At 39.4% G+C, this 9836-nt stretch overlaps 1 protein-coding gene across 1 annotated transcript in view; it reads left to right on the top strand.

Moving 5' to 3' along the window:
• Positions 1–9836, top strand: part of il16 (interleukin 16) — a 56383-nt gene that overhangs the window by 34823 nt on the left and 11724 nt on the right. Inside the window, exons 18-22 of the mRNA XM_046074322.1 lie at positions 1196–1348; positions 3244–3337; positions 4605–5776; positions 7789–7940; positions 8167–8332. Of these exons, the coding sequence (XP_045930278.1) occupies positions 1196–1348; positions 3244–3337; positions 4605–5776; positions 7789–7940; positions 8167–8332 (1737 nt within the window). The remainder of the gene's footprint in view (positions 1–1195; positions 1349–3243; positions 3338–4604; positions 5777–7788; positions 7941–8166; positions 8333–9836) is intronic.

The following is a 9836-nucleotide window of genomic DNA, read 5'->3' as shown; positions in this document are numbered from 1 at the left end:
CCCCGAGAAGGGGAACGAGAGACTGCGTCGGCCCGCCGCACCTCTCTCCCCGCCTGGAGCGCCTGCTTCATAGTTTAAGCTAATGATGAGTGTGTACAGGTGTGCTTTATACTCCTCCGGTTATTCCGTCACACCTTACCGTTCTAGCAACAAGCCAATAGGATTGGAGTGATTTCATTCACGTTCAGACCTGCTTCGCCTAGAGGCGTTCCCATAGTGTCGTAACCGACGCAGTCTCTCGTTCCCCTTCTCGGGGAACCAGGGTTACATACGTAACCCGAGACGTTTGTGGTGTCAACAGTCAATCACGTGGAGCAGACTGCACAGCGTGCAGAACTGGGAGACTTCCTAGTTGAAATATCCAACTTCCAAGCTCAAAGCGTTTCAGGTGCATGACGCTAAATGTAAACAATAAACAGGGCTGACTGTGACAAACTTATGTTTATTTGCTAAGTTTATGCACAGTTGAACCATCAGCGGTGCACTTGTTAATTAAAAGGATGGCCATTTTATTAAAAACAAGTGATAAATATATGTTACTCATTAACTGGGTATCCTTCTAGCTACATCAGTTGGTAATCCTCAAAAGTCAGCTAAAGTTGTAGTAGGCTATATTTCCAAATGTTGTCGCATTTCTGGGCATTTTTAATATTTTCCTGAATAACTATTGAGTAGAGAAGTAACTTTCAGAGATTGCTGTAACCGCTACCTAATAACAATGACAACATTTTTCTACATCAAATTACATGCAGAACAAGTTTCACTATTTGATACTAGCATGTATTATTTTAATTTAATACTTTACTTTGCCTTTTACTTAATGGTTTACCATTTACACTGTGTGCTTCCGTGGGAGCTGACATTGCTGTGTGACATCATTCGGCTGCTACTCGTGAAGTTTTTCACAAGTATTTCACAAGTAGAAAATCTGACTTCAAGTACTTTGTCTAGTTGGAGGTCGGAAATTTCCCATTTCCCAGTTGCCTGGCAAGCAGTAATATGCTGGGTTCCAGGCAGCTGGAACTGGACTAGATGGTGGAATCAGTGCATGTGGCAGGAAACAAACACACCATGTTCAGAGACACTTAAAGCACCATTTTGTCTCCATCATCATTTGACCAAATAGTAAATACAAGTTTTAGATAATGTCTTGCTCCTCACTGTTTCAAGCTTTAATACAGCTGTGTGTGTGTAGTCCACCTACAGGGTGCGTGCTGCTCCACATCAGTACTGCTGGCCTCAGGATGTGGCCAGTGAGGAGGGTTATAATGGAGACTCCAGCGGCTCCAGTAGAGGATCCCCAGTTAGAGATGAAGGACTGGATCCCTCATCATACACCAGCTGCCAGGTACAGCACTATAAATACAGCTGCTGAACAGCAGATGGAATGGTTAGTTAAAGAAGCTGTAAAAAGGGTTCAGTTCTTTTGACTTGACCTTTGACTAAATGCTCTTGCCGAACACATTCTGCACATCAGAAGAGAGGGCGGGGGACTGCTACCTGCTCACTGCATATTCTCAATGTACTGATTCTGCTTGTACAAATAATATTTCCTCCATTGTATTAATCCTGCTTCTTCTGAAAATATATAACTCACTCCTCTCATTCCGGGAGGCACTGTGGCCCCACAGCAAGAAGGTTGCAGGTTCAAACCCCGGTCGTCCCGACCTTTCTGTGTGGAGTTTGCATGATTTTCCTCCGGGTGCTCCGGTTTCCCCCACCATCAAAAACATGTTAGGTTCTCCAGTCAGTGCCGTTGACTAGACACTGATACATACATCTGGAGTTGGTCCCCGGGCGCTGCACAGTGGCTGCCCACTGCTCCCTTGAGGGATGGGTTAAATGCAGAGAATGAATTTCACAACATGTATGTGACAATAAAAGGTTTCTTCTTCTTCTTCTTCTTCTTCTTCTTCCGCTCCCTGCAGTTCTTCAGCAACATATACAAGGCCTTGCGAAAGATCCTGAGGTTACTCTTAAGGAATGTATGTCAAGTGATGTGGCTTTCAGTGTTTTTCACTAATGCATGCTGAACACTTCTGTCTTTTTAGGACTTAGTTAAACATAAAGCTGTCAGCGTAGTCATACACATTACAGAGAATGGAACAATTGCTTTAATTACAGTATTTTGACAGTACAGTGTTTAATTGCTGTACTTTTCTAGATTTATCTGACTTTTCAATAAAGCATGTAACAAAAGCAAGTTAAACGCCATTTGGACAGCAGACGTTGTTCTCATGAATTACTTATAATTGAGCTATATATCATTAGTAAGTGCTTTATTAACATTAATGGCCATTAGTTGCAGCTTCCTTTAAAAGGAACCCCTAATAGAAAGTACAGTTAAACCAAAACATGAGGAGTACTGCAGACAGTACTAAATTGTTTTTGAATAAAACATTCAACAATTACACATTGTTTTACAACCCTATCACTAGATCATTACATTGTATTGGATGATTCTGCTAAACCTGGGATTACGTTCACTGATGTTTTTTTAACATTTATTGCCAAGCTTTCTACAATTCCCTCTTTCTACAATCTGTGCATGATAGCTTTTTTTAAAGGCAACAATTGCCGGTCTGTGACAAACTCTGGTCTCCTTTCATTCCAGACAGGATGCTTCTCTCTGTGTAAATGGCCTTAACAAATTTAGGTGTTAGAATAAAGGAGGCCCTGATCAAACAGGTAGCTGTTGAAATGTGAGGTGTCTTTTTCCAGTTGTTTTCTATAGACAGTAAGAGTTTTGAGTGCTGTTCTTGGAACCGGAGCACTATGCATGGTTTCACACGTGTGTGTTGAGATGTGTGTCAGCATGCAAACAGTGCATGTCATGTGCTCGTATGCAGGGGTTAAATTGGGCCAGAGCCCACTGCAGATGAGCTCCGCCTCCTGACATCCAAATCCCACCCTGTCAGAGCTCAGAGAGGTGTGACCTATTTGTCCTGTGAAGTGATACATTTTGAAATATATGACAACTGTTGACAGTGTGGTCTGTGTAGACCACCTCACCCCACATCATTGGACAAGGGCTCCCTCTCCTCACAAATCTCAATTTAACCCCTGCCTGTGTGCATCACACTTGTTGCTAGTTAGGTTATGGGCCTGTTAATGACTGAATCAAACTGTGAAAGCAGTAGCAGTGATGTGGATGAATTTCTGAACGGAAGCAGGGTACATTATTGCACTTCTGTGGTTGCAGCTAGAGAAGCTGTCATGACACAATACTTCCTGTTTGTGCAGCAGGAAGGAGAACGAATTAGAGAAGAGTCAGAGGGGAGCAAAGAAGATTTTATTCATCCAGACTCTGCAGCCTGCACCAACAGACTACACACAGGTAGGAGACAAGTCGAATTACCTTACATTTAAGCACCTGAGTGCAACTTCACAACTACCTGATTAATTAGGCAAATAATTCAACAATGTGAAAACAAGCTGAACCTGGTGCTGTGGTAATCTGTATTTCAGTAGAAATCGTAACTGAGTTCCATTTCCTGTTTGTGGCAGGCTTTTTACATGTCAGTAACTAAAACCCATTCAGGATATAATGATAGAGTTCAAATGGGGCTGCAGCAATGTTGATGATCAACTGCTTTAGGTACACCAAGGTTGTCAGAGCCCCTTGAGCAAAAGCACAAATGATAAAGTTCAAATTCAGTATGATTTACTTCACTTGAAAGTATATAGTTGTCCTAACATGTATGATGATGACCAGCTATGGTATCACACAAGGTAGCATTGCCAAATTTAGACACCAAGACAGTGTTTTATCAATACAAGAGGGTGTAATGTAAATAAAATCATCTATCATGCTAAATGTTATTTTGCATGCAAGTGAAGAAAGGGGAGAAGAAAATGGAAATTTTGATGAAAGTTTTGAGAATAAAATGTTGTAGTGTTAAGACAATAAAGCCACAGTTAAAAAAAGTTTTGGGGAATAAAGTGATAATTGTTTTTGAAAACATTGATTCGACTGAGTAGATTAGGTTTATTTACATGTGCACATTTTCTTACAGTCCATTTATACTGTACATCTTCCATTTTTACTACTTTGGTGAATCCCTAACTTTTGTCCCGCTGCTATCTTTCCTCCAGTGCCACCATGAGGTTTCCATTTTGTTTTGTTTTTTGTGAAATATCTCAATCACTATTGTACATATTGCATGAAATTTTGTACAGACATTCCTGATTTCCAGGCATTGTATCCTGACTTTGGTGATCTCTAACATCAGATTCACATTTGGTTGAGTGAAAAGTCTCAACAACTAGTGGATGGATTGTCCTGAAACTTGGTAAACATGATAATGTCTTCCTCAGGATGAATTGGAATAACATTGGTCATTTCTTAACTTTGTTTTATTCTCCAATATGTTAGACACCTCAGCTGTATGTAGTGTTTACTACTAATTAGCAAATGTTAGCATGCTGACAAGCAATGTTAGTGTTGTCATTGTGAGCATGTTAGCATGCTGGTATCAGCATTTGTCTCAAAGCACTGTGTCTGCTTTGTACAGCGTCACAAATGCTAAAATAGCTTTAGACTATTTTTTTGTTTGGTTACTACCTCTCAGACGTTTCTTCTTTCCTCTGTGTTGTGTGGACAGACGATTCATCAGCTGTGCTCTGCTCACAGCCAAAGAGAGGAGCTCTGAGGAGACAGGCTTGTATTGACCAACATTCTCAAGAGCAGCTTCAAGATCCTTGGGTTCGCCTTTCAGACAGCTCCCCTGAAGAGCTGCGTGAGATCCACCGCCAGCACGCTGCAGACAGGAACCAGCTTATTAACGTCCACAAAAAGCCTGCCACCATGAGTGACGAAGATAACACGGTCCTTGAGCTCAATGGCACAGCCACTGACGTGACTTCAGATCCCCAATCTGACATGACTCCTGAAAACACATGTGAAACTTCTCCAGGAGAGAAGAAGGCCCCTCCTGTGGCACCCAAGCCTACCTGGTTTCGCCAGAGTCTGAGGAAAATTCGGGATGAGCAGGACCAGAAGAAGCAAGCTAAACCCACTGAGCAAAGGCCCACTGTGGGCTTCACCAGAAGCTTTGGAGTCAGATCTGCCTCAGCTGCAACCAACCTTTCAATCAAACAAAAGATTAACTCATTTGAGACTTTTTCCACTCCAGAGGGTGGTCCAGAGAAGGGGGGCAACAGGAGACCTGTGGCCCCTTCCGCCTGCCTTCCTGTGATGCAGAAGGAGTCCAGGAGTCACCTTGCCTCACATGGAGATTATGGAAAAGGAAAAGATGAAATCCAAAAAGAGATCCAGGCAAACCAGTCTGAATCTGTTAGGGACATAGACAACACAACTGTCTCTGCCACACCCTCTGCTTTCACCTCCTCCACTTCTGAAGCTTGTAGTCAAACAACAGTCAAGTCTTCTGAAGATGAATCTCCCTCCATCCAATCCCCCAAAGATCTCGCACTTTCAGACACCATCAGCACTGATCTGGACTCAGGGATACATGATTCTCACTCAGCCCTAGTCCATGATGACAGCAATGTCGTTCCATCAAAACAGGAGTTTGTGCTAGAAAGAGTGGATCTTAGCGAGTCCACAGAGTCCAAGGTCCTACCCCCTACAACATCTATAAGATCCAGTCAAGCTGAGGAGGAACATCCTCCAGAGGGGACCGAGGAGGGTGGAGCACAGAGCCAAAAAAAGCTGCTAAGCGCGACCCTGAGTGCTGCTCCGCCCACAGAGAGTCACCCCATGAGAGGCCTGGAGGGAGAGAGTTTAGGGAAAATCCTCGCATTCAGTAACCAGGTAATCTGTCATGTGAGGTGCTGTGATAATGTACGTTATTTGCCATCTAAATATTATTCAATTTATTACAACTTATTTTTGTAGTTTTGACCATCAATATATAAACCTTGACTTAAAAGTAATAAGTGATATCTGAGAGCATAAATAGTCAGAAACAATCTACAAACAATTTATCCAGATTATTCATACCACCCTTTATAAATACTGTGTGTGCTCACCACTACAGTCCCTATACACTGTGAAATGAGCTATCCCAGCTGAACATTGTGAGTAATTAAAATTGTTTAAAGGGGCACCAATTAGTGTTGGTGCAATCAGTGAAATGTGTCTATCAGAATGATCAATCATAATAACAAATAATGACTTTAATTAATAAAGTTCCTCAGGGACACTCCTTAGAGAAGGGAAAACAATTGCCAATTAATTGATTCAGTCTCATAAAATACACTTTTAAATATTAATTTGAAACTCTCATTAATATTTAATAATACTGACTGAAAATGTAATTTGACCCATCTCACAGAGTGACATGCAATGACCCTACAAGATCGTTGTAATGGCACAGCATACAGGGGCCTTTAAGTACAGTAGGTCAGGAAGTGGAAGCAGGATATGGGTCTGCAAACTGATGTTTATGGATTTCTCTCCTACACAGGTTTGACTAACACAGGGATTTCTTTCCCATCTATGTGATCATCTGACTGCTTGTGTTTCTTGACCAGTTATCTGTTCTCCAGATAGTCGCAATTAACTTGAGATTAACATGAGTATAGTGTAAATGTTACTGATAGAAATGAAAACCAAAACTACCAAAATAAGACTAAAAGTTACAATAACCCCGAATTATACTTTAATAAGGTGAGTAGTTTTGACACCACACGCTCTGCTTGCCTTGATGCTTTCTCCCATATAGTTTGTAATGTCAATACAACACACATTTGACACGTCATGCTTATTGGGTATGATTTCAGTTCTCTTTTTCTTTTATCAAATTTTTTGCAGTTCATATAGATCACATTTCCCTTGAGATATTTAGATTTTTGTTACTGTGTTGGGAATTGTTGGGTTTAAATGGCATCAATAGTTACATTAAATAACATAATCATGAGGGCCCGACCGATATTAAAGTGAAAAAGAGTCGCTTTATATGCCGATATTTTGATTTTGAAAATTAAGTATAAACTACACTTAGAACAGGCCGATATTGAAATCTGTTCTGTATGTGTAATACCTTTCCTGAATGGATTATGTTAAAAAAAAAGCCTTCAGTTACTAAACAATTGCACATTAATAAATATATTTAATGACAAAAAATGGTTTTAAGCATTTGTATTTTACCTTACACAAAATCTTCCACAATGACTACTTTCAATGTAACATATTCAGATTTAGTTTCTCCCTTTACCAGCACTCTTTAATTCTATCCAAAGCAAGCTATGAGAAACCATTTCTTAACCACCATCTGGCTCTAAACCATGCCGTCTATGATACAGTGACCTATAGGAAACACTGCTGTTGAATGCATCTAATACTACATGCAAGTAGTAATATTAGTAGTTGCATGTAGTATTTGACCTGCAACTTTGAGATTTCATACTAACATTTCACATTTGGTTTATTGACATGGTTTAATCACTTCTAACTCACCGACTAACTACAGGCATATTTGAGCTAAGAGGACTGAGCTCAATGGTGCAAAGGTTTAGGACACACAAAGGAACAACTGTTCAGGTTCCTGTGGTCCTGCATGTGTTTTATATTATATATTGATAATGTATATTTTCTTTGTCTCTATGTTATCTATATTGTCTTTGTGTTATTTTTACATCTATTATTTTATCACACTTTATTTTTCTATATTTTTATTCAATATATATATAATATTCTTAAAACGTTTAAATTAGAAATGTGAAGTGTTAATAGGCCAAATTATTGAAAATGTAATTTTCTTTGCAGTATCCTCATACTGTTGGTACAAGAACAGTCAGATTTTAATGTGGTTTTTGTTCCAGGTTTCACAAGCGTTGATGCGCTCTTTACCTACGTATCCCTGCCATGGTAACCCATCCTCCTCAGAACTGCAGGACACCTCTGCTGAGGATTTCACTAACCCTCAGGAGTCTGACCCTGCCCTGGACAGCACGGAGAGAGGATTCTCTGTCAGGTAAGACTTCCACAGAGAGGTTTGAGTAAATGACTGAAGCAGGGACAGAAGGCGTACTGTGCCTGTTTTATATTCATAAGGAAGTGGGTTTAGGTTGAAAAAAACACTTCCTGTTTTATCAGAGCAGTGGTGAGTTTTTAGTTATGTTAAATAGCACAGTTAAATACTGCTGGCCAGCACAATGCTCAGAGGTGACATACTCATCTTTTCATCTTTTTAAACACAGCTTGGCCACACTGAGGGAGTGCAGCATTGAGCATGGGGAGGGCCGATCACACGACGAGGCGGCAGTCACTTCTACTCATGCTCACTCTGTGATCTCAGCTATCCCTTCACAGGAAATACAGAGGATGATCCAGGAAGTCAAAGCTCTTGACAAAGAGACGCTGAAGGTAAAAAAAAAAAACTCCCAGACTTTCACTTCATAAAAACCGAGTTTTACCAATTGAAGTGGAGATTAGATTAAAGTAAAAGGCTGCAGCTATTTTTTATTTTTGTATTTTATTTTATTTCTAATATATATATATATATATATACATAACAACTTAAAACCGCACACCCAAACACAAGAAAAGCAATATTGTGTATGCTGTCCAATGCAGTGAGGAATTCACAGACCTGTGAATATTAGGAATATATTATTATATTATTATTATATTGAGGAAACTAAACAACAACACAGAAGGGCCAACCCCTCAGCTCAAGACTCAGCAGTTTATTTACATTTACACAAGAGTAGAGAAACTCTCTCTCAACAGGGCAGTAAGTCAGTGGCATTTTTTTTTGACAGTTTGAATTGTGCAATGAATTACACACGATGCTTGGCAATTATTTTGTTTTGCAAAATTTTGCTAGTTTGTTTTAGTACCGTTTTGTTTGGTGTGAAACTGCTCAGTGATCTCTCGTCTCACAGACGATACATCACCAACACCAACATGGCTGTCCCTAGTAATGTTATCTTGCATAACATTTATTTAAAAAGGAAACAGTCGTGCGTTGAACACCCTGTACTGTTAAGCAAGCACACTGCAGACACACCCACCAAATGAGAGAAGACGTACCTCAAAGCCTGTTTCACACTGTTTTGAGTAGGGATCAACTGAAATGTTTTTTCCCAGGCCAATCACCATTATTAGTAACCAATTAGACCGATGACCGACATGTAGAACAGATATAAATTTGCTTTAAAATTTTTCATCTTGGTGTCAAAATTTTGAACAATACTATCTAACTCCAACTCAAAACTTTGTTAAAAATAAAAAGATTAAAGTTCATTTTAATGTTTAATCTTTATAAATAGTAAATTAAATGAATTAGAGATCCATCCCAGAGATGAACTTGTTAACTATGATTGATAAATTATCATAAACTTTGTCTTTACCTGCTGTCATTTATATTCTATTCTTTTTATAGTGTTAGGATTTTATTGATTTATTGGTTCTGTTCTTTATCTATACTATTATTGGTTTTTCATTACTAAATAATTGCCTTTAAAACATGATATTTAAAAAAGAATAAATTCAGAACAGTAATCAAATTTAATATTTTATTTGAACTACCTTCAGATCAGCAACAAAGGTTTACAGCAGCAAAGTAACAATATAAAATCAGTATCCCACTAGAAACAAATGGAACATGTTAAATACTAAAAATACTGAGTAAAGTTTAGATCCGTGGCAGTCGTCCTCCTCTGCTGCTGGTTTCTCTCTACAAGAGTTTACAAGGATTTGCTAAATGTTAAGGTACGCAGCATCTCAGCTCAACAGGCTACAGACAGACATTTCGTTTTAGCTTGTTTAGGACAAACTAGCTATTAGCAGAGCTAGCACACGTGCCTGTGTAAAACCTTGTGGACGAGACAGAGTAGAATAAAACATTGCTTTGTACACGTTCCTG

The sequence above is a fragment of the Micropterus dolomieu genome, linkage group LG17, assembly GCF_021292245.1.
Source record: "Micropterus dolomieu isolate WLL.071019.BEF.003 ecotype Adirondacks linkage group LG17, ASM2129224v1, whole genome shotgun sequence".
In the NCBI taxonomy this organism is placed as follows: domain Eukaryota; kingdom Metazoa; phylum Chordata; class Actinopteri; order Centrarchiformes; family Centrarchidae; genus Micropterus; species Micropterus dolomieu.
This window is presented reverse-complemented; position numbering and strand designations above follow the sequence as displayed.